A 26,727-nucleotide genomic window follows, 5' to 3' on the forward strand; every position below is an offset into this window, starting at 1 on the left:
GATTTCCAGTGCACTCAAGAATAATAATCTTTGGGTAATATGGAATCACTGTACCGTATATAGAACATAAAATAATACATTCTATTTTAGTTTTGGAGACCAGGAACATCTGTTGGGAGAAAAACTAACGTTCCACTCGAATTAAAGAACATCTGTGGACTTTCCAATTTCGTGAATCCACTTCGCAGGCAATTAATTGAAGGGAATGCAGAAATGCAGGCAATGTCTCTGCAGGAAGATCACCCACTAATGAACTGCTGGTAAACGGAGGATTCTGCCTGTTAATGACTGACTCCAATGTTAATGGCAGGCTTTGAGCTCTGTTTCCAATCCAGACGAGGTGTCTGCGACAATTCCCATCACTTCCACAGCCTCTGCTTTTTCAGCCTTACTTTGAAGTCACAGATAGATCCTCTGCATATAGCAGGCAGACAAACTGCCAAAGTGTGAAACGGCATTTATTTACTTATTTTTAGACCCACTAACGGCAGGGCTCTTAATTAGGACGGCTGTATTGGTCTCTTGATCCGCCCAACACTTTGGTCAGAAAAAACACAGGCTAGATTGCCATGGAATTTGCTGTGCGCTTTCATACAATTCTGCTCATGGACATTCCTTGAGCGACACCAAAAGCCCAAAATGTCCACTTGCACACAAAATAATACTGGACAGTGGACATGTCCAACTTCAGCGCATATCGGCAAATAAGCCCATATATGTCACCCACTAATGAACGTCACCACAAATCAGTGTTGTTAGGCAACGCTAATGTCAGCGCAAAACACTGTTTTTAGTTGTGTGTGACGTCAGACTAGAGCTCGATCAGTGAGAGAGTCAGAGAAAGGGAGAGGGGGAAGGAGGGAGGGAGGGGGTGATATGGAGGGAGAGCTCAATCAGCAATATAGAGAGCAAGAGAAGGGGAGGGAGAGAGGGTGGGGGAGGGAGGGAGGGAGAGGGGGATGGAGAGAGAAAGAGGGAGGGAGGCGGAGAGAGAGAGAGACTATTTCACCCATGCCATAACCCAGCCAACTGAAACCTGAACATGCTGATCAACGCATCACTTTGTGACATGTTAGCACAATAACCCGGCAACGCGAGGGCAAGCTGACAAAGTGGCAAAAACACCACGTTTTCTGCTTGTACTGTGTGTGTGTGTGTGTGTGTGTGTGTGTGTGTGTGTGTGTGTGTGTGTGTGTGTGTGTGTGTGTGTGTGTGTGTGTGTGTGTGTGTGTGTGTGTGTGTGTGTGTGTGTGTGTGTGTGTGTGTGTGTATATATATATATAGACACACACACACACACACACACACACACACGTTTATAAAACAAAAAATAGTACAATTCCTAAATTACCCCGAGCATCTTTTTCTGCATTATGTTCTGTAAAAGAAGTTTTCATATCAGCGCCTTTTGGACAATATATGCAGATTCTGATATATCTGATATATAGGCCAAAATCATCCGACCAATAAATTGGTCAGGCTCTACTAACAAGAGAGGGATGGCCTTCCAATAACGTTTCTGTAGCGATGACTCCTAGTATCCCACTTACCTTCCGAAGGAGTTCAATCTCCTGCTGCTTTGCATGGAGGACAGCCAAGGCTTGCTCATGCTCCAACTCTAGCTGCTGCCGCCTCTCTGCAGCCTCGCGCATATGCTGTCCGCAGGGGGAGCCATGGATGAAAAGCGGGAGGGGAGGGAGCATAGGTTGGGGGGGGGGGGGGGGGTATAGAAAGGGCTACTGTTAGTAGGACTAAACATCTGCTGGCACTGAATCACAAAAAAGATCCCCAGCATAAATGACACAGGTTGACATGTGCATAGAAATAACGCACGTTACACACACACACACACACACACACACACACACACACACACACACACACACACACACACACACACACACACACACACACACACACACACACACACACACACACACACACACACACACACACACACACACACACACACACACACACACACACACACACACAGTCTGAGTATATCTGCTAAAAGTACTGAGACCCTAAAACCCTTTAACGTTGAGAATGACATAAACTATGTCACGGCACATACAGTATCATGTCAGAACAGTTTATGTCAACTGATCCTTTAGATTAGAAATCTGATCAGGTTTTTTTTTTATAAAGGAAGGACGCTTATGGATGAGGACTAGAGATGCTTTGCTGTGCAGAAGAAGAAAAACAATCATCAGTGCACAGATACTGTTGTTTTGCTGCCCCCTTTATAGGTAACACGATCCCTGATAGAAGTCTCATTACTGACACTGTGTGAAAAGCTGTCCTCAGCGATGTTGTCTTTGCATGATCAATACAGGGTTTTCAGTTACATGAAACGGGTGAGCAAAGTCCAGTACGTGGTCATCCATAACATAAGAAGCCATACAATACGACTGGATTGCGAGGCTGCTCACAGCCACATACTGTATGTATGTAATAGTGTCATCCAGTCTTCCTACTACTGTGCAGTACATGTGAACAATCAGGAAGTAAACATATTAGGGGAAAATAAGTAGATGACATCTTCATGCCAATATCAAACTCAATGTCAAGGATACTTGATGTCATCAAATGTCTACTGTATGTGGCATTATCATCATATAAAGCTTGATTCAATTAATCAGTTAATGTCGCTTGCCGACATTAACTAAGTTAGCTTCAAATTCCGTTTTTTCGGCAAATGACACTGGCCGAGCAGATAGGCTTATATGCTTAGTTTATACTCCGTTGCACAATGGCGCTGCCGTCCAAAAATAGCAGATCTACAAGCATCACAATGTGACAAGTTGTAAGCTTGTAGATCTGCTATTGTTTTAGTGTGACCGAGTATACATTAAGCATTACCCTCCCGAGATGCCCCGCCCCCAAACCCAGCCCGTCTATCTCTCCTCACCCACCGTCTGACTGGTGCCAAACTCTTTGGCCTGCCTCATGCACAATCGCATTCCACAGTGCTCTGGTCACATAGCCAGGTGCCCATTCGTGTGCCTGCTCGGTAAGCAGCCCAGAGATTACAGGGAAGGCGTAAGCACAGCCAATGGGGTGGAGAAGGAGCATTCAAAATGGGATTGAATAGGGATTCTCCCTAACATTTTGACATAGCAATGATACCTTGGAAATCTAGTTGGGGAAGAGAGGGGCTGGGGGCGGGGGGTGGGTGCGAGCAGGGATGGACGGGGCTGGGAAAGTGGGATAATGTTAAGGAGTAGAGGGGCAGACGGGGCAGACTGCTCCGAGCTTCTACTCTTTCACAGCTCCCGGTGAGACCTCCCAAAACGGCACTGGAAGGCAACAGACAGGTCAGGGACATTAGACAGATAGAGGAAGATTATCAGGCGGAGTCACTGTAGTGCAGGCAGGGAGGTTCAGACTCTGTAATAACACCTGAATTGGGACTGGCATAATACACACAAACACAATAGACACCACATCACAGAAAACACACAACATAACATAACATAGCATAAATAATAGGAACATGCATGCCCTGGAAACTGGTTTTCTTACCTTGAGCACCTGCTCTAGGTTCTCCAGTTTGCCTTGGAGCAGGTTCTTCTCCCACAGAGCTGAATTTCTCTCCTGGGTCACAATACCAAGGGTCTCTTTGACTTGGGCATACTCAGCGTTCACCTGTACATAAAGAATGAGCCAGAGAGTGATATAGATCAGTGGTGGGCCTTGCAATTTTGTGACAACCACATATTATTGTTGCAATATACTGCGTACAGCTATACAACTTTCGCCCCTGTCCGTCTGTGTGTGTGTGTGTGTGTGTGTGTGTGTGTGTGTGTGTGTGTGTGTGTGTGTGTGTGTGTGTGTGTGTGTGTGTGTGTGTGTGTGTGTGTGTGTGTCCGTCTGTCTGTCTGTCTGTCTGTCTGTCTGTGAGCAGCTAATCTCAGGCACCGTTGGACTGATCGGCGTGAAACTTTGCACGCACACTCCATGGAGGCCATGAGCAGAACCTCTGGCCCAAATCTTTCACATCAGCCCGTTATAGTGCCACACAGGAAGCAGATTATCTCTATAGTCATGTGATCAAGACGGATCGGCCTAGATCAGCTATTTTCTATTGGCAATTTGCTATGTATACATGTGTGTCTTGAGATTTTGACTTGCTCATTGCTCTCAAGTTTGAAAAACCCCTGCTGTAGATGCACACAGAGGGTAATGGCTAAGCCAGGACACCTTGTGCCCTGTTTGACGATTACTTATTTTTGAGGTTGTCTGTGAAATCCAACCAATGGTAAATAGTGATTGTCATGATTTATGACCTTTATCTGCTTGACCCAGTACTCGTACATGTGGTGACTCACTCATCAAAGTACGCATATTGATATCCGTGATACGATGACCATCAGCTACTTTATCAGAGAGACTGGCGTCTGTGCACGATGATACGAGATGCATGTTCTATTCCTATCCATTCTTGTCCTTCTGGTCACGTCATGTGTCCACTGTCCAATACTGTATATGCATTCTCTATGTGTGTATTAAACTTCAGAGCTTGTCGTGTGATACTGCCTGCTGTCATCTGGTTCTCCACGCACGTGACTCAACAGAAACATCACTCACCACCCTTAGTTAGAGGGAGACTCTTTAGGGACCACATGGTTGGTCAACCGAAATCACAACAGTGATGAAGGCAGTTAAAATTATTATAATGTGGCAATTTCTCCCAATCCCAAAACCAAGGGCTAAAACCTAGAATTCAAAACAATGTACACTATACTCACACTGTACAATAATTTAAAATAGATACAATCTGTATTGCACACTGTATGAAGTATCTGACAAATGTGTTTTGCATATTCTTATATTCATATTCTTGTGCATAGTCCAGTCACAGACCAATTGCATTCATAACTCAGAAGCTAGTGTGTTGCAATCAGCCTCCTGATTGCCATAATCACCAAGAAGGTGACTGGCTCCTGCAGCAATAATGTAGTGATATCCCTTTCTCAGTGCAGCCATGAATGACTAATGACTACTGGGAGAGGCTGCTTCAACAAACAACAACAGCAGCTATGAAAACAACAACACCTAGGCAATGGACCACAGCGCAGCTCAACCTCCACAAAGTGAAAAGTATCTATGGATACAAATGACTGTACAGACAGCTGGAACACACGTTTACAGATACAGATGTTGTCCATGTTGGCATTGGTGTCCCATCACCAAAAGGTTCTATTTGAGAGAAATCAGGTTTTGCAAAAAAATAAATAATAATACGGTAACTAGTTTCACAGAGTGCCGCGCTACGAGCTTGTAGATCTGCTATTTTAGAAAAATCTTGAATATTTGTGCAAATCTTTAAATACATATATTTTTTTGAAACAACATTTTTAACTCAAATCTTTGCTTCTGGGGGGTCCCTGGAACAACATATTTTGAGGGGATCGGTGGCCAAAAACATAATTTTGGGGGGTCCTTGACAAGAAAAAGTTTGAGCAGCACTGATATAGCAACAATAGTAAAAAAAAAAATGTTCGCTTTAAAATATATATATTCAAAGATTTACACACATTTTCCCGTTTTTTCGGCACTCGGTGCTGCGCTATGAGCTTGTATACGTATCTGCTATTTTTTGAATAGCAAAAGAAATCTAAAATGACACAGATGCGTTCCCGGATCGAATGGGTTGTAACTGTATCAGATGCCTTGGATCCATGTTGGGAGTGACAAGCTAACATGGGAATGAGGGAGGTTCTGCTCACGGCCACACCTTTCAGGCAAAACGATAACCATCTGAACACAGGGGGGGGTGCAGGCGAGGGGCTAATATCCGCACTGGCCCTGCAGAGTGGTGCTCTCATATCCGTCCGTGTGATAACACTAGGAGGATCGCTGCTGCGAGAGACGCCTGATAAGACATCAATAACCGGCATCCCACCCTCCTTCAACCCTCACAGCAGCCAACCTGCCAATCGCCTCGTCCAGGAAATTGCTTTCCCACCCGTATAGCGATGGCCTAGCTAGTGCTCAGTCTGTGTCCGTTCATCTTCTCCTCTGGCCCCCCTGTGTTATCGTCGAAAGAAAGCCTTTGAGGTCTATGAGCTAAAAAAAGGAAGGTGATAGTGCTTTAATCCATTAAGACCGGGAACGCATCTGGGTCATTTTAAGATTTCTTTGGCTATTCAAAAATAACAGATATACAAGCTAATAGCGCAGCACAAGCTTGTAGATCTACTATTTTTTTTAAAATCTTGAACATTTTTGCAAATCTTTGAATACATATACTTTTTCAAGCAAACATCTTTAACTCAAATCTTTGCTTCTGGGGATTCTACAAATCCTCGAAAAAAATAATTCGGTTCTCAAACTTTTTTCATGTCAAGGACCACCCAAAATGAATTGTATTTGTCTGCGGACACCCCCATTTGAAAATATTTTGTTCAAGGGACCACCAGAAGCAAAGATTTGAGTTAAAAATGTATATATATATTCAAAGATTTGCACACATTTTCACGATTGTTTTAAAAAAATAGCCAATCTACTTTAGTCTCCTTTCTTAAAGGTTGAAAGGCTAATCCTTGTGGATGACCCGTGTCGCACGTAATCTGGGGCAGCACTTCTGGGGAGAGGGAAGGGAGGCGGGAGGGTCCCTTTGTTTTTTGCTTAAGTTTGAGTGTATTCTTTTCATGTTACCCGTCTATTTTGTGTATATGTCTGTTTGTTTTTGTTTAAAAAAAAAGGAAGCAATCCATATATATGAACAGAAATGTATAATCTTACCCTGTGCTTCACAATAAAAAAGATTTGAAACAAAAATAGCAAATCTACAAGCTCATAGCGCGGCACAGAGCCGCGATCCCGGTCTAAATGGATTAATAGAATTGGAGGCTACAGGCTAGCTGGTGAAACAGCTCAACATCCGCACCGCGATCATCCAGGCAGCATCTTATACTGATGTACCTACGGCACCTTTAGTCTGACTGGCAGTGCATGGGACTAAAATATCGTAGAGGAAATGTGACGACAGGGGCAGTGCAGCCTAAGGTCAGTGTCTGAAGCAAACAACAGGTCATTTATTAATGTGACAGAAACACCATTAGATACACAACCTGGGGAAATAATGTGTCAAAGTAAAAACCCAGGAGATGTGGGTGAAGATAAAAGGCTCGGAGGCTCATTGTACAGGCATGAAAAGCCATGACCCAGTTTGTCATCTCTTACCTTCTCATACTCGGCTGCCTTTTGGCTATTGCTGAACAACTGGAGAGTCAAGTGCTTCTTCTCCTGTAGAACATCGTGAAGCTCATTCTCCTAGACGCAAGAGGAAAGGAAACGGTGTTTTTGAAAACCCTCAAAACAAGGTGTGATTGGAGCACTCTACTCTAACTAATGTGCTGTTAGCCATGTAGCCATGTATTATTCATCTGGGCAGGTTGTTCTTTCATCATCTGTCCTAGAAAGCATGACTAAAAAAGAGCAAAGGGAGGGGTCTGACAATAACAACAAGACACTTAACCCATTAAGACCGGGAAAGACAGTCATTTTAGATTTCTTTGGCTATTCAAAAATAGCCCAGAGCTTGTAGATCTGCTATTTTTTTTAAATCGTGAAAATGTGTGCAAATCTTTGAATATATATATTTTTTAAAGCCAACATTTGTAACTCAAATATATATATTCAAACTAAAGATTTGCACAAATGTTCACAATCCCCCCCCAAAACAAATTGCAGATCGACAAGCTCATAGCGCGGCACTCTTGTACAGTATATCTGCTTTTTTTGAATAGCCAAAAAAAAAAAGACAGATGCGTTCCCGGTCTTAATGGGTTAATGTGTTTGGCATACAACAGTGGAAGCAGTAAACTCATGAAAATGTGATTAACATAGGATGTAAAAATAGATTTGCATTTTTTATGCAACCCTTACCCTCCCCCACACCTCCCTGAAACCACCCACCACCCCCACTCTCTCCATCATCTCCTTCGACGCTCTTCTTCTTCCCGTCTAAGTGTGTCAGTCGTGGAGAGATTAAAAAAAACATTCCCTCAATGCAGAGGAGGAAAACTTAATTACATTCAATCAACAGCCATAAGGCGTTGCCACAGATGCGATTTGCAGTGTGAACTGGAAAGCTCAGCTCTGTTTCTTTCTCGATGGCGCGTTTTCACTTTAGCTACAGCAGCGCCAGGCAAAGTGTACAACACAAGGCAAAGTGTTGTACAGCAAAGAAAGCTCGCTGCTCATGCATGATAGATTTACAGTAAGTACAGTGTCCCTTAATGGCTCCTGACTGTGCACTGTGCTGTACTGCAGCTGCTTCCTGATGTTTTACTTATGAAGGTCAGCCATGTTTCAATGGAGGGCAAATGTGGACTGGGGAAACAACTGTTTATTTACAGCAACCCAATCAGTATACATGCACACAGTATGTAATTACGCATAATCAGTGTTGGGCTCGTTACAAAGAAAAGGTCATTTCAAAAGTAATATTATTCTTTTACTTTTTACTCCTTGCCAAAAGTAACCTGTTATATTACTTTTCCGTTACTGTGGTTTAATGTGCGTGCCCTCATCAGTTAAATTAATACTATCTTAGACTGGGATCAAGTTGATTTGCAGGTTGCTAATCCGGTCTGGGTCTAGAGCAGATACGGAAATGAAGCGTGCATGTACTGTATGTGTGCGCGCGCAAATGAATGGATACAGTATGCAGGCCCTAGACAGGATCATATTGGTTAATTACAGAAACCAAGCTTTCCTCATGACAATGTAACCTATTGCGGAGCGACGCTAGTATTTGGACAAGGAATAAACTTCAATGGAAATTCAGCTGAAGAAAGCATCTAAGGAGATGGACTATGTCTCTTCAACTGCCGACATCTGGACAGCTAAACATAACATAATATTTCTATATTAACTATCTTAAAATGAATTGCTGGACACACCAACTATAAACCCTCCCAACACACGCAAATCACGTTATACGTAACACATATGTCTCGGGTCTCGACCCACAGTTCCACCAAGGCGCAAGAAAAATGTTACTAGTTACTTTTGGTGAAAAGTACTGTAATATTGTTACTCAAAACTCTATAGTAGTAATATTACTCGTTACTGGAAAAGGCAATAAAATAAATGTTTTTGTTACTTTACTCTTGTTACTTACCACGGCTGGTGTGCAATGCATACATTACCTACAGTATATGCAAGTGCACACACACACGCACGCACGCACGCACGCACGCACGCACGCACGCACGCACGCACGCACGCACACACACAGCATTGGTATTTCCAATCAAATCTTTTGCTCTTTCAAATCAGAGCTAAATACAGGTTTTTACCTGGAGACTGTGGCTAAGAAAATGAAGTTCCTAATTGATTTACGTATTTGACTACCGTACATTTGTGTGCATGTCCTAATGAGAGGGACTGTTTTCTTCAAACACATCATCACTCATTGGAAAGTGTGAGGAAACTCTGAGATACGTCAATACTCTGTAATCACTTCCAGTGTGGGCTTCCTGACCTCAAGCTAGGGTGAGGTTAAGGGGCGAGGCACATGGGCCACATGGGGGAGCTCGCATCTGTTGGCCTTTGAGGTTGTAAAACTTAAGTTATTGACAAGTATCATTGTGTCACAAGCCCTAGTTTTAGGTAATTCACCGGCCATGTTTGAACAGCTGTGTGTATAAATGTGACATTGTGTCCATATAATGGAATTGAAACCCCTTCCTGTTACTCCTTTGAGTAATTGCGTTGATTGTCTAGCCATCTGTAGTCAGTCAAACAAACCACGCACCAGTCAAACGAACTATACACCAGCAAATAGGCGCTGCCCACAATATGCAAGACACCATGGATGATTGACGTGTTTGACACGTCGGCATGCGTTGGCTAATCCCCTGCAGAAGCATATGTGTGACTGTGCTTAGTGTGCTACAAGCTCACTAGAGCTTGTTGATCTGCAATATTAGCATTTGTGAAACATTTTGGGACATTTTTGGAATGCTTTTGACATTTTAACCTGCTAGAGGTTCAGGCCGCTACGCGGCCCTCACACCTACGTCGCACCACCGATCCGACCGAATGTCAGAGTACCCGGTGACGCATATATGGGACCGACCGGCCGATCGACCGACCACTATGCCCATATATGGTCATACGCGTATTATGCGTATGACCATATAGTACATATGCATAGTGGTCGGATCTGTGGCTCTGGACAAGGATATGCCTATATAATGGGCATATCAGGTTTGTTTATATGTATATATTATATGTCTGAGTCATAGTGACATGACCGTGGTCCGCCCCTCACATTAACCAATTTTAATATAGGATAGGAGGATAATGACATGCCCAAAATAGGGACCAGATAGAGCACCGAAGTCCTGACGTCACTCGTTCATCCCCAGGTTTGCGGAAGTAATTTCTCTATGGAGAATAACATTGGGTCGTCTTAGAATCGTCTCATATAAGAATTGTGGTCCAAAAATAAACACTGCGTGTCGGCGTTATTGTCAGGGAGGAGGTTCTGTATAGTTTATGATAGTCAGTCACTTATATTTGATACAGTCTGTTTCTGGCGAAAATGTAACTAATTCGGCGGAAGTAACATTATCGTTTTCTCACCGTCAGTTGATGCTTCATATCCATAAGAGTCAACCCGCCGTGGTCATTTGTTTATTTTTGGAACACAGTTCTTATTTGACGCGATATTAAATACGTCTATGGGATTCAGAACGGGGGTGGAAAACTGCGAACCAGGTAGACAAACAAAGGATGTGTAAATGACGTCAGACTTCGGCGGTCTATTGGAAGTGGTTAAGGCTTGACTGAACAAAGAGTGTTAGATTCTACTATTCTACTCTATCTAGATACTGTCTGGTGTGTGTATCTCATATGAGATCAAATGCTGTCTCATCATAATTATTCTGGTCTCACTTTTTGAAGAAATTAGCGAGGGAAAGGATCAATTGCAGAATACTATGGCAGCCTGTGGCCTACATTCACTGGCATTTCTAGAGCGCTGCTCAGCATGACATGGATGTTCATCTTATTTGAAAGCCTCTGCTTCAAAAAAAATCTAACCGCATTCCAACATCAACATTCTACAATCGATTTGTGCTGCCAGTGAAATCACTGTGTCTTGAAAAAACAGAACGCTAATATGACAGCACCAATGACAAAAACAACAAGAGAGTAGCTCATGAGTCAAAATGTAATGATTTCTGAAAGGGAAAATAAAGCCCTTGATGTTTCATCAATGGAGGAAGTCATTAAAATGTATTCCATTAATTCTGAGGAGCCAGGTTAGCTTCCTGAATAATGCAGTGTATGTCACTCTTTTAATTAGGCCCACAGTGTAGAATACCTGAGATTCTCCCTCCGTTTTAAGGCCTATATCAGTGTGTAGGCGGATGTGGTTTCTGACCAAACATGGTCAGGCTCGACCTACTGAGCTAGTGCTGTGTCTAATTAGAGCAAGGCTGAGGGTTGAAGCAGCCCTGCTTCCCTTCAGTAAACAAGCATTAAACATTTCACCTGAGAACTCCCTGTTTGCTTGACTTACTCAACACACAACGCAGGATGTATACTTTACTTCAAGATACTGTAAAACAGCAGTCAATTGCACGTTTGTAATAGTGATATGATTTCATTGCCTTTCTGGCTGGTCTTTTATTATACAGTACATGAATATTCTAAAGACAATATTGGGCCCTATTTTGTGCGTCTTAAGTACCAGGTCTTAAGACTTAACTGAAGACCTGGAGGCGTGGCCAATGCTGTTTGGCCACTCAAAATAGCCAAACAGCACGGGCCACGCCTCCAGGTCTTAAGTTACCTGGTCTTAAGTAGACCTGGTACTTAAGACGCGAAAAATAGGATCCCAATATCTGCATTCTCGCTCCTTAATGTTGGTTGCATGACTGCAATCCACACACACACACACACACACACACACACACACACACACTGTACATCAAAGTCGATTATTAGATTCTTCTTTTTTCAGTGGCTTTTCTACAGCAGACACGCAGCTGTGAGCTCTGGTGTGACGTCAACTCGCATTCCTTGAGTCGAGTCGTCAATTGGCAATTTTTTTTTTATATAATCAAATCGATTAATCGAATATTCGAATATTTATAGGTCGAATAATTCGAATGCTAAAAATCACTATTCGTGAATGCCCTAGCACACACACACACACACACACACACACACACACAGTCGTCTGGTACACACACATAAGCCTGTATGAGTGTGTGTGTGTGTGTGTGTGTGTGTGTGTGTGTGTGTGTGTGTGTGTGTGTGTGTGTGTGTGTGTGTGTGTGTGTGTGTCTGTGTGTGCACGCACGTGCACTATGACTAGGAAGGTGGAAGCGACAGATGGCTGTGTCAGTGTTTACTGTCAGCATCTCTCTCACACACGCACGCACGTGTGCACGCGCACACACACACACACACACACACACACACACACACACACACACACACACACACACACACACACACACACACACACACACACACACACACACACACACACACACACACACACACACACACACACACACACACACACACAGATGTGCGTGCGTATTACTGTCACAGCTATGCTCCAGGATCATTGCAGAGACGACAGCATTAGTGGCATTAGTGGCAGTGGTAATTTGTACAGTTGATATTGAATGTCGTCGGCGTGCAATCCTATAGGCTTTTGGTGTAAATGCATTATCACCCTACGCACCACAGCGAGAGGGTTGCATACGCTTACTTCATCTAGCCGTGTGCAGGCTCTAGTCAGTGAGTTTTCACCCGACAGAAGGAGACAGATAACAAAACAGAGACAAAGGCAAGACAGAGCCAAAGCAGAGCTGGAGAGAGATAAGACATTGGACAAGGACGGATGAGAGGACAGAAAGAGAGCGGGACACATACAGAGAGAGACGGACCCAGAGAGAGAGATAGAAACAGAGAAGGAGACAGATGGAAAGTGAGAGAGAAAGAGAGACAGAGAGAGAGCAAAGGAAACCAGAGCTAGCAGAGACCAAACAGGAAGTGACATTTCTGTCTAACCTCCCTGCCCTCACATTGGGGTTCACTTGTCCTGTACCTGTTTGTCTCCGTCCTCTGAGGACAACACATGAGGAGACGAGGACGGCACTGTGGCGCCATGGAGGCCGGCCTGCCTTTGCTGCATTCCATTTCGGGGACAGTTTGTCCTTTGGGTTAGTTCCCGCGGACTGAGGAACCTGACAAGGGAAGGAGAGGGAAGTGCTGCTCTGGGCTGGGCACGTGAGAAGATGGCAGAGTGTTAATGGAGTGTTTATCTGGGGCACGCAGGCACAAAGACGACGCGTCTAAGGAAGACGAAGGCCTGTAGGACACAAGGGACAGTGGCGTAATTTACATAGGGTTGCTGGGTTATGTAAACCCATACGCAAGGGGGCCCCCCTGCTGGCGAGGATTTTTTTAAATTTGTTTTAGTTCATACATTTTGTTTTTAATATATAAAAATAGCCATTTTTTTTACAGTTCCATTAGTTATGGTTATAGTTAAAATATTTGGACCGAATTAACTGATTTAAAGTAACAAAAACGCTAATACCCGAAACTTTTCGCGTGCGCGCACGCGCAAGGCCCGCATGCACGCTGCACGTGCGTGCATGCGTGCCAGGGCCCTTTTGATGAAAACCCATGTGTAATAAGGTCTGTGTATGCCGCTGACAAGGGATATGGAATTCAAATACTTCCACGCAATACCACTCACTGTAACACACTGATGGACACCCCCCCACACACACACACACACACACAGACACACAATTTCATTCCAGACAACTACAGCAGAACATCTATATTGTGTAGGTGATCTAAAAATGAAGTCTGAAATTTGGCCTTCTTGTTCTGCAACAGAAACAGGAACCTCTGCCAAACCATGATTTGAGAACCTCTCAAACAGGGTTCCTTCCTCCCGCACCACCATATAGCGATCCTCAATCCTTTAAATGAAACTAGATAGTCACATACTGTAATAGCAGCATCACAGAAAAGAGAGCTCATTTCAGAGGCTGTGTGTGTGTGTGTGTGTGTGTGTGTGCCAGCAGAGCTGCAGATGGGTGGGGGGGGGGTGGAGCATTCATCTCAGTATAATATGGAGTGATTAGTCATTGTGCATGCTGCGCTTCCTGTGGCTGTGGTAGGGAATGCCTTCAGGACCACAAATTTAGCATTAGCTGTGTTACTTACAGCTCATGGTACTGATGTTCTACATTAGTGAGGTCCTGTGGTGGATGAGGCCTGGTGGCCTGTGTGTGTCTGGCATGTTTAGCTGACTATGACTCACCGTATCCTTGACATTACTGCAGATTGTTTTCCAAAGCATTTTGTTAGATTTTCAAGGAAGCCATTGGATTCTATTAATTTCTGTATGGTATGAAAATCAACTTGCAGAGAGTAAAGAGATTTGAAACTAGTTCAGCGCAGTGAACTTTATTGTTGTGTTTTGAATAATGTGCAGACTATTTGAAAAGTCTAGCGAAAAATAATCCCTGAAGAAAAGGATGATTTACAGTACGAAAGAAATTCACTATTAACCCACACAATGATCCCAACTTTTACTCAGTTATTCAGCTAATTGTTTTATTACTGTGGGAAAAAGAAGAATAGGCAAATGGCTTCTGAAGTACAGTACATGCAGCTGATATAGCCATTATTTTTAATGAACCATATCTTAAAATGTCATGGTAGTCAAGGCCCACTTCATAAAGGTCCTTTAGAGGAGGGACGGTGTGTGTGTGAAATCTGAATGTTGCAAACACGCAACCAACAGTAAGGAGCAAATGCAGATATTGTCACTAGAATATTCATGTATTGTACAGTATCTGCTTCATCTTCTTTCCCTGGCCTTTTAGTCTGGAGTCAAGGCGAGCCCACAAGGCAGAGTGACATTTCTAGTACTTTCTCAGCAAATGTCCTTTGAGAATAGAAAGACGTATGGAAGCAGTGGATTTGTGTAAAACCTTCTTCAGAAGGCAACAATTACATGTACAGCATGAACAAATGGTACTGTACTGTACATGCAACATTGCTGTAGGCACATGAATTGTTATAGTATTATGCAAAAACTCTGTGCCCACTGTAGCCACAGCCTGCAGAAACCACGTATAGCACCCTGCATATAATATTATTCATACCCAGGTTTTGCCAGTGATGTACAACGCAAATTATTTCAACACTCACAGGGATGTAGACATCATAAAATTGTCTTACAACAATTGTCATCTAACCACTTAAACCCTATACTTCATTGGCCAGGATCTATGCATGGCCTCCGCTCCTTTTCTCCCTCTACACCAAATCTGTTTGCCGGAAACAGACGCCCTACAAGCTCAAAACGAGCTTGCAGATCTGCTATTTCCGCCTATTAATCATTCACTGCCTGAATTATTGCTGGCCGCGTTTGCCCACTGCCAGAGATTTTTCATTGAAAAAAAAAAGTACTCAGGAGCCGAGTTAACAAGGAAGTGGATGGGAGTGTAGATCTTCGAAAAATCATATCTCCTTGGTCTTTGGGTCAAATTTAAAAAAATGAAAATTTGAAAAAAATTAAATTATGTTTTTTACGTCAGTGGCAGTATTGGTAAACGGGAATAATGACGTTTATTACGTCAGTGGCAGTAAATGAGTTAAGACATGCCCAGAATCATGACGCTAGGGTTCATGTGGTTAAACATTTAAGCCATCATCAGTGTGTGTGTGTGTGTACTGCACAGTATACTATAGTATACATACTGTATGGGTCAAATACGTTTTCAAGGTATCAAACATTTTAAACCGCAATTAAAATACCTTAAAAAGGTTTTTATGTATATTATTTATATTTGAGAATAAATCCAATTGTTATATTTTATTGTCATTCATGCCATAGATACTTGATACTAAATGTGATTCCTTCAGCAATAACAATTATGGCCCTATGAACTATTATTACTAACAACACTATTCTTTTTCTTTTACCTATTTTTTCAGTTATAAAAACTATGCATACTAACAGGATAAGATGTTCAAAATGTGCAGTCATTATTGTTCTTGCTGAAGAAAGCTTTTGCATTTTATTCAGTGTAAGGCATATAAAGATGTCTCTTATAATACCTTGAAATGCCATAAATAGTTTAAAATTATGCTTTTATAGTTATAATAGTGTTCATACAACAATTCAATATTATTTCATGCAATTCATTTTTAATTAAATGTTGTGAACTAGTTAAAACAAGGTCTACGATAACAGGCAATTCCTTGGCCACCTATATAAAGTAGTTACCTTGACCTATAGAGATTATCATTACTGTATTATTATTATTTAATACATTTATGATTGAATAATAGCATTGAAAGTATTTTTTCTGTGTGTTGCACTGAATGACATTTTTTGTTCCAAAGCCGCGTGTGTGAGAGATTTAGTCAACTCAACACATTGATAGAAGGACTTCAGTAGGTCCTCTTTGTTATGGCACATACAGTCACATGGTTAACATCATGTAATATGCTTTAAAATGGCTTTTTACCTGTGTTGCCCTGAATAACATCGAGTGCAAGATTCCGGAAGTTTTAAAATACTTTTTAGATATAATATATCACCCATTTGTTCATGTTGTTGTGAACACTAGCACAATTATGCCATGGTGTTCGTTTATTTTTAAGGATGGATTAGAACATGTATCCTTTTTTATGGCCTCTGGAAAACACATTTGCACGTCTCGTCTTTGACCCATATACAGTATACTATATATACAGTATGAATGTGCGTGTGTGTGTGTGTGTGTGTGTGTGTGTGTGTGTGTGTGTGTGTGTATGTGTATGTGTATGTGTATGTGTATGTGTATGTGTATGTGTATGTGTATATATAAACTGCAGCTCATTGTCCCCAGGGAGCACAGTGTTTGATTGTACCAGGCAAGGCTATTAGGGACAAATCAATTTGAAGCCTCAGACTTTCAGCCAGGGGCCGGGGATAGTGGGGTGTGTGGGTGCGGCGTTATATTTCTGGAGCACTTACCAAAGTCTGACATGTCTGACTCTTTTTCTTCACCTCCTCCTCAAGTGTTTCACACTCCTTCCTTTTGGTGCTGATCTCTGACTCCTGAGGAGAGAGAGAGAGAGAAATGGTGTGTCAGGAACACTGAAAGAAATCAGAATGCAGTGAAACCTCAAAGGCTTTGGGCATGTCAATATTTGGCACTGTGTAAGGTGTGTGTGTGTGTGTGTGTGTGTGTGTGTGTGTGTGTGTGTGTGTGTGTGTGTGTGTGTGTGTGTGTGTGTGTGTGTGTGTGTGTGTGTGTGTGTGTGTGTGTGTGTGTGTGTGTGTGTGTGTGTAGGTAACTGTCATACATACGTACAGAGGATGCTATCTTTATTCTTTACAGAGTACACAATGAATGCTATTCTTACAATTTGTAAGAATTTCTCTTACAATTTTACCTACTATACAGGATGTCTCAGTTTTATTCTGTTATGACTTTTTCTAAATTTTCATTGCAGCTACTGAATCCTCCAAATGGACTGACTTGTTTAAATAAAGGTAAAATAAATATGTAAAAGCTGGGAGGGTGTAGCACATGCAGAGGAACACGCCTCTCTGTGACCTTGTCCCCCCTAAATTCGAGACACTCAAGGGTAAAAATGTACTACTACGCACTGGCCACCAACAGTGGAATGCTCTACCAGCAGCCCCGAAACTTTTCCCTACTAAATTTTAAGTCTGCCCTAAAATCATGGCTCTTCTCAAATTCCAATTGGTTAAACATGCTCTCCCACTAGCCTGCCTGCCTCTGGGTTGCAAACAGCTCACTCTTTTAGTGAGCTTCACAGCGTCTCTTGCGAGTGGTATCCTCCATGTGTTCGCATCCATGGTCCCGCCTCTCCTTTTTAAGTTATCGTCATGAATTGTTTGCATATTTTCTATATGTATTTTTCTTTGTGACGTTTATTTGTTGTATTGTTGCTTGACCACACTGGAAACAAGCCCTTGGCTTTTTTTGTGGTTATCCATTTGGCTTTTTAATGTACTGCTGTACTTTTAAGCGGTCAATAAAATGTTCAATCAATCAATCCCTGTTCCTCTCCTTACTGAACAGGGGACCCGACCAACCATAGAGTCACTAGCGCAACGACAATCCCCTCCCCGGCTTCCCGCCCATTAGAGCACCCAGCCAACGAACGGTGGTGGGTGATTAATTTACCTTGTGCCCAGGTTCCCACGTGTCATGTCATTAAAATCATGCTCATCCTACTATAAATGTGTAAAATCTCTGTCCGTGCGTCTGTAGTTCACGTATTTCGAGAACCGGCCGACCGACTGACTTCAAACTCGGTTCCACCATTCATCACATCTTTGAATGCCTTCTTTGCTGATTACTTTTCTATTGATCTGTTTAATTGAACAAACAAATACAGTGTTATCTGGAAAATTACAGAGGAGTTAGAGGTTCGCTTGTATCGGGTTCCGCAAATAGAACCAAAAGAATAGTCTTTAGTTCTATTCTGTGGCAATTACCAGAGACTGGCTTTTATAGTCTGTCATTGTTATCCAGAGAGTTATTCATCACAATTGGCTTTTGACTGGGACCAGGCAGCCCAAAAAGAAGATGTTGCCCATCAAAGCTGCCTGGGTGTTCTGACCGCCGTGGGGCTGCCATGACTAGCTGCGACAATAATCCAATCAAGAGATCCCGCTTCAGTTTCATCCACCCAGTAGTGTAGAGAAGGGCACAGCGAAAAAGAAAGTAGCACAGTGGAGGGTATATGGACACTCAAGAGCATTCCCAGCTCCTTTTCCAAGCATTTAGTGTACACCCGTCTACAGCAAAATCCTACAGATTTTCATGCCAGCATAATTGCAACTGATGAGAGATAACATAGCAGGGTCAAAGTAAATATGTGTCCAGCTCTTCCATTCAAGTACAATTCAGGTTCAATCACATACATTTTCAGCTTTAAAAAAATATTTATGAAAAATGTAGGATGAAAGAATCAGTTAATAGTAAAAAGAAGAAGAAAAGGAAAACCAAGATGATTTTACATGCAATTCTATTTAGGTTTGGTAATTTGTTCATTTTAGCTAGTTTTGCATTGTTCATTTTGGTTTTAATTTTGTTTTCAGTTAAAATGATCTTTTCCCTTTAAGTTTTAGTTTTAGTCTTAGTTTTAGTTAAGTTTAATAATCCTGATCCTTACCAGTGATAGAGTAACAAAAGAGTGCCAAAGTGCAGCTGGATCTTCTAAGATTAGTGAGTAGAATTAAAGGGGATTTTATCTGTGTCAATGTGTTCTATAGACACACACTCCCTGATGGCATGGAACCACATCCCAAGATAGGGCTAAAATAAGCACGGGAGAAGCCACTATAGGAGTCCATGGAGAACACAGTGAATGATGTACAGATGGATATGCACTTATATAGTGCACTTCTAGTGCTTAGAGCTCAGTTAGATTTTTGATACTGGAATCCAGTCAAATGGCAGACATTTTGGCTCTGCTACATCTCTGTATTCCCCTTTTGACCTTGGAGTGTTAGTTCTATTTAATAAGACAGTGAGGAATTAAGGCAAAGCAGAGGCAGAGAGTGGGTGGTGGAGGAGGAAATGTCATCCGTTACTAGTGGTCGACAAAGTACTCAACCCAAGTACTTGCAAAGTATAGATCCTCCTGTATAAATATTTCTCTACTAAAAGTGAATGTTGCTCAGTCAAATTTGTACTTGCTTAAACATTTTCAATACAATTTATATATATTTGTATAATATTTTTCTTTGAAATGTAGTAAAAGTAATAAGCTTTAAAAAATACTCAAGTAAAGTAACATATACTAATACAATGTACTTAACAACAGTACTCAAGTAAATGTACTTTGTTACTGTCCACCACTGCCTGACCTTTGATCAGACAAGTGACATTTGGTATCATTGCAGATTTGATCCCTTTTCAGCAGGTCCACAAGGCCATGATCATGCTTAGTGAGAGAGAGTACATTTTATGTACCTTCATGTAATCAATGTATCATCAATATGCTACCACTTTTATTGGACTTATTTACTTTTTTGTATGTTATTATACTGCCTATTCATATGCTTTATCATAGCCAACATTAAATAAATCAAATAGGAATAGGATATTATGTTGATAGATGACTAATTACGCTGGCAAGTTCTAAAAGATGACAAACTGACTGACTCACACCAAAGATACTCAAAAGAGAAGATGAGTCATTCCAAGCTGGTATAATATTGTGCACACTTCCAGTGTCCTAAGTGGGCGTCGTGACCTTCTGCAAACGTGAGCTGTGTTGCCAGATCTCACAAGAGTGTGTCACTGAGACAGAGACAGGTCTCGAACAAAGTTAACTTTGCATTTAACCCTCCTTGTATCCCTTCTTGATGCTAGTTCACTATGCAGATACATAGTATATCTTGATTACTCGTTCTCTTTTTTGTTTCTTTGATTTGTTTTTCCTCTACCGCAAATGTTAATGTTATTCTGACCTGGCATTCAAGCTTCTTCTTGCTCTCTCGAAACTCTACTTACAGTATATGACTATTTACTGAATAGATATTTATTGAATAGAGTGCATGCTTACTTACTTACTGCTAAATGCCTAAATTGTAAATTGTTCTACTAATTTGTCTCTGAAAAATGCAATTTTTGTGTCAGAATGTTCAGAAGATATGTGGCTGGAGAAAAATGGGTCTAATATTTACTTACAAAAATATGGGCCAAAGGAATTGGTCATAATCTGTGCTCATGTTCATTTCTCCCATGAGAAATAATAGACTCATGGGACCTGCCACTGGTCTCCCAAAGGAGCGAGGCACTCACGTGACGTGACACAGACACAGAAAAACACACATACTCAATGTACACTCTTTCCAGCAATTCCCCTTCAAATGTCAAACACACCGCATTACTGTCCTATCCTCCTCCCCTTCTCTGAATCGTGTCAGTCACACACCTGCAACGACCCGAAATGACTCGGCCTCTACTGACAGTGACACGCCACTTATCACTCCCTCCTTCTTTGCTTCTTTTCTGAGTGGGAAGCAAGTCACACAGCTATAACCTTAAAATACCCTCATCTTCAGGTCTCAGTATCTAACTGACGCTTTGATTCACAATAAATGATATAACCATCCCACTCCTGGTTATCTTGACCGATCGTAATCATGTCATTTCCAACTATGGCTTAGTGTCATTTGCAATCATGCACTATACTAATGCATTTACTGAGTTCATATGGGTAGGCTTCTTGCCTTCTCCTGGCACTCTTTTTCTTTGAAAAAATGTGTGTACACATTTTGTACTGTTTTTAAAATTGTGCTTAATAAATCAAATCAAATCACTTTATGAATGCATGTGGATCCTTAAAAGACAGACAGAAGAAGTCTGTCTGTGTCACAGTTATCATCACAACAAGCTACAGTATGTCTCCTCTTTCCTCATAAACTGACTGCATTACTACTGTGTAGCCTACTCTTCCTTTCCCTTTTCTTTTCAAATCATCTTGTGTCCTCCTCATTTCCAGTTCCGCTCTCCGATTCCTGTGCCGATGCCATTTTCTGTCTCCGACTCCCCCCTGTCCCTCTGCGCCACCCTCCCTGTTGCTATCCTTAAGGTGGTCTCCTGTCAATGGAAGCAACATATATAATGATATTGTTTGGAAGACAAAACATACACAGTGTGCACATGAAGAAATATAAAGTCTACCATGCTAAAGAGAGGTAGTTGTGTTTTCTAACATTCTCTCGACATCATTAATTCATCGTGAATCATCACGTACGCCTGGCAGACACAGCTTGCCATCTCCCTTGTGGCTGGGTATATAATGTCTTCTTCTTTCGTGTATCTCTGGGTCTCCTGAAGGGATGACCGTCAACGTGTACAAGCTTCCAGCATCGACACTGTCCGTGGCCCTCCCGCTTGTCCTGTAACCTGCCATCTACGCCGGTGGTTTCAACTGCGAGCACACCGACTGGGATACTCCCACACAACACCAGGCGGTGAGACACTGGGTGAGTGGGCCTAGCCTCGCGTAGCCAGACAATATCACACTGCGTGGATATTACTGAGGCAATTTTTTTTTTACAATGGCAGATTCGACTGGAACCAGGCTAGAGTGGGCCTCCAACACCGATGCTCAGCTCCTGTTCGACCTAAAAGAGCCATCCAAGCTTCTACTCCGCTAGATGGGACACTTACACCAACCTGGACCTTGCCTTCGCCGCGTAATCAGCTTACTGCGACGTGCTACGTGCATGAGGGCAGCAAAGACAACTATTCCACGAGGCTACAACGCAAACTACATCCCGGGCTGGGATGAAGAGTTCAACCACCTCCTGCATGACCACCAGCAGACCAGTTAGAGGGAAGAAGTGGACGCGACAGCAACGGCACTATACTGCAGAAGCTGGATGCCACCCTTAAGGCCAGATGGACTGGAGTCGTCGAGTCAATCGACTTCACCCACTCCGGTCTTAAGGTGTGGCAGACCATCAATCAGCTGACTGGCAGAAAAACAACGCCCCCCAAGAGTCCGGTAACAGCAAATGCCTTCGCATCCCAGCTCCTGAAAAACGCCCGCTTCCCAGATGCTGATAAGAACTTACAGTACATACTGTATCTTCTCTCTCTCTAGAGTGGCCAGTGTCGATACTGACTTATCAGGAGACTTCTCAACATCTGAACTCAGTGCGGCCATCTCCAAACCCAAGCAAGGCAAGGCACCTGGCCATGATAAAAGTGCACCCAGAGTTTGTGATCCATCAGAGTGATACAACATCTACGTGGCTCTGCGCCAGTGATGGAAGAAGTACTCACATATTTTACTTAAGTAAAAGTATCAATACTGCAAGGTAGAAATACTCTGTTACAAGTAGAAGTCCCGTATAGAAAATGTACTTGAGTAAAAGTACAAAAGTATCTGCATCAAAACATACTTAAAGTACCAAAAATAAAAGTACTCATTGTGCAGAATGTCCCATTTCACAAGTTCAAAATGTATAACACATATTTTTTTCAAAATAGCCGATCTACAAGCTCATAATGCGGCGCGATGCGACGCATTGTGAGCTTGTAAATACTGGAGAGGACGATCCACAGCCGCATCGAGCCAGCAGTGGACCCGCAGCTAACAAGCCGGTTTCCGACGGGGCAGGTCGACAGTGGACCAGGTAACACCGCTCACGCAAAGATTTGGATGACAGCTTCCAGGCCAAAGAGAAAGCTGAGGTCGTTCTACTGGACCTGACAGCCGCATTATGATACCTCCAGGATACGCTCCCTTCACCATACGTCAAGACGGCGAACCACCCGCCTATGCACAGCCACGCAAGAACACCAGAACCTGCTCTCGGCCTCCCAGGCTCCAATACATGCAGTTCATAGAGATCTCCTGACCACCCCTCACACTGACTGTTGAGCTGCAGTGAACCGGAACCGTTTGATTGGCCAATGGAGGCATTACAGTATCTTACTTGGCTATTGTTCACAATTGCATCTAATACATTTTTTTTTCTGGCACTGCGGACTCCATCTGAAGCTACTGAGGACAATCCCATATCGGCATATGGTGAACTTCGTCAAGGAGATGCTGCCAAACTGCAGCTTCACCCTACAGACCAGTATGTAATGTGTACAGTTTTCAGAACCAGACGGCTTGACATCGTGCCAAGCTATGAATATTTATTTTTCTTTCCCTCTCTCTCTCATCGCGTGGACACACACATACACACACCCACACCCACACACACACACACACACACACACACACACACACACACACACACACACACACAAAGCTCTCAGGCTGCTTACAGGCCCATTTGTTTGGAACACATTCGCCAATGTTCAATTAAAAAACCCTGTGATAAAAGATTCAAATGGCTGCCATTGTGAGTAATGAGCTCAGGGATAAAGTGAAGAGGCGTTTACTACACATTAAATGAAGACAGATGAGGGAGTCTGAACCGCTGTAAGCTGGATCTTGCATTTGTGCCTCAATGGCACTAATGCAAATACACATCCATAGCGATCCATATTCCTTCCATGTCAACCCACATGCTCTACAGTAGGTGGGAATTATTGTTTGCGTTCCAGACTGCTGTGTTGTGCTGGCACAACCTTGACGTCCCCGTTTTGGGCATGTCATTATAGCTTGTTGTCATTTGTTATTTATCATTTGAATTTTTATTGACTGTTGTTGTTTATCCCTTTTGGCTGTATTTTATCTTGCTATTGTAATGCACTTTGTAACCCCGTTTCAAAAAGCGCTTTATAAATGAAGTTTGTCTTTATTAACAACATTCAAAAATCTTCAACATTCTTTTGAAAATAACAAGTCACAAGCAACTCCTAATCACTGACCCACTGAGCACAACAGCAGACAAAGTTAACAGCAGGAATGGCAAGCCAACAATTTGTAACTATGCTTCAGCTGCCAGGCCTGAGCACACGCACCCACGCACCCACGCGCGCACGCACACACAGACACGCACAGAGCTCAACACATGGTCACTATACAGTAGCTCTATGTGTGGACGAACAATTTGTACGTACAGTATGACAATCCACTATTAAAACCACAATATCACCCTTTCAACAAAAATTCGGTTTAGATAATATTTCTTCAGCGATGACTTAGTAACAGGAGGATTTCCCCGCTTTCTCATTTCCCTACTTTGATCTCCTGATCGTTTGTAGTTGGAAAAGCTCTTCTTACAAGCTCTGCTGAGGAGGGGTAACCTCATTTTCTCTCTCTCTCTCTCTCTCTCTCTCTCTCTCTCTCTCTCTCTCTCTCTCTCTCTCTCTCTCTCTCTCTCTCTCTCTCTCTCTCTCTCTCTCTCTCTCTCTCTCTCTCTCTCTCTCTCTCTCTCTCTCTCTCTCTCTCTCTCTCTCTCTCTCTCTCTCTCTCTCTCTCTCTCTCTCTCTCTCTCTCTCTCTCTCTCTTGCTGAGCTCAGTGGCTTGGACAGGTCAGTCCCTGGCGACGGTGGCAGCACGCAGCTTCATTTGGATTCTGGCACTGCATGCCAGGGCCTCTGGTCCTCTGGAGGAGAAGGAGGAGGAGGAGGGCGTGTCTGTGTGGAGCTGCTGTTGCTACCGCTGCCTGTGTGTGTGTGTGTGTGTGTGTGTGTGTGTGTGTGTGTGTGTCCGTGCGTGCTTGCGTGCGAGGGAAGGAGGGAGTTGAAAAAAGGGAGAGGGAGTGATGGAGAGACAGAGATTGGGAGAAAGAGAATGAAATTGGACCGTCTACCGTTCTTCCAGGCCGGAGGATTCAGAGAGAGGGAGAGAAAGTGAGAGATACAAAGATGGGGACGCAGAGAGAGAGAGAGAGATTGAAAGAACGAGAGAAAGACAGAGAGAGATAGAGGGACGTCGAGATAGAGAGAGGGGGAGGGAGAGAGATGGAGGGAGAGAGAGGGCGGGAGATGCAGAGAGTGGCAGACAGACCGGAGAGCAAAAAACAAGGAGACGGGGAGAAAATGGAGAAGAGAGCTGGAACCCAGTGGAGGCTGCCTGCCACTGCTGCATGACATTTAATATGCCTGATAGAGCGAACACACTCTCATACCCAAGACAAAATACTGCATAGCCGAGAAGCTTAGACGCTAAATCCTGACTGATGACATTTTTCATATCTCCCCTTCTACCGTCCCTTCCCCATCTGTTTTCACCTCTCTCGCTCTCTCTCTCTTTCTCTCTTTCTCTCTCTCTCTCACAAACCTACTCTTTCAATTGCTCACCCCTCATTTTCACCACACGCTCACCCTCTCATATTTATACAGCTATCTTTTTCCCCCTCCACACGCACGCATGTACGTACGCACGCACGCACACTCTCTCTCACTCTCACTCACACACACACACACACACACACACACACACACACACACACACACACACACACACACACACACACACACACACACACACACACACACACACACACACACACACACACACACACACACACACACAGTCTACACAAACGCATGCACAACAATCACATGCGCTCCACAAATCGCACCGCACGCATAGACACAGCCATTCCCACAGCAGCAGATACTGTATTAGCAGAGTGCACACAGACTTAAGCTGTTGGCTTATGTAACTTGCCCTGCCATTTCAAATGATTCCACATCATGATGATGTACTACGCAGCAAAATCCTCTGTGAGAATTTAACCCTGACAGTGTAAAAATGGTTAAATGAACACTAAGGACTTCCCTGCGTATGTGGGACCAAAGGACTCGATTAGTCCTGTGTCTGAATTCTACACTGTAAATTCCTGAGCGATAATTTAACTCACTGAGAGTGTACAAATGTAACCAATTACTCAGTATTTTGCCATGTACAGCCTACAGGACATGTACTGTAGACAGTGGTGCTGTGTAGTAGCTGGAATCCCTTGGAATCCCTTGAGAAATGTGTGTGTGTACTTGTTTTACCACATTTCTGAGCTCCACATGTCCCCACAAGTATAGAATTTGAGAAATAGTCATTGTGAGGAAAATTTTCCTGATCCTCAAAAGGTTAAAAAGTGGTTTTGGGGAATTAGGCTTATAATTAGGAAAAGATTCAGGTTGGGGTTAGGGTTAGCCGGTTAGGTTCACGGGTTGTCACGGGAGTTATGCCTGATTTAAACATAGATGCGCACCGGTGTTGCTCACCGGAAAAAGCGGATCTACAAGCTCACAAAGT

The 26,727-nt window shown here is 43.0% G+C and overlaps 1 protein-coding gene across 1 annotated transcript in view; it reads right to left on the reverse strand.

Annotated features, from left to right (window-relative positions):
- rimbp2b (RIMS binding protein 2b) overlaps nucleotides 1–26,727 on the reverse strand; it is a 92,068-nt gene that overhangs the window by 45,540 nt on the left and 19,801 nt on the right. The window contains exons 2-5 of the mRNA XM_080433902.1: nucleotides 17,039–17,122; nucleotides 7,195–7,284; nucleotides 3,529–3,651; nucleotides 1,551–1,655 (exon numbers count right to left, since the gene is read on the reverse strand). Of these exons, the coding sequence (XP_080290028.1) occupies nucleotides 1,551–1,655; nucleotides 3,529–3,651; nucleotides 7,195–7,284; nucleotides 17,039–17,122 (402 nt within the window). The remainder of the gene's footprint in view (nucleotides 1–1,550; nucleotides 1,656–3,528; nucleotides 3,652–7,194; nucleotides 7,285–17,038; nucleotides 17,123–26,727) is intronic.

Source organism: Gymnoscopelus braueri, assembly GCF_963280865.1.
Source record: "Gymnoscopelus braueri genome assembly, chromosome: 7".
Classification (NCBI taxonomy): Eukaryota; Metazoa; Chordata; class Actinopteri; order Myctophiformes; family Myctophidae; genus Gymnoscopelus; species Gymnoscopelus braueri.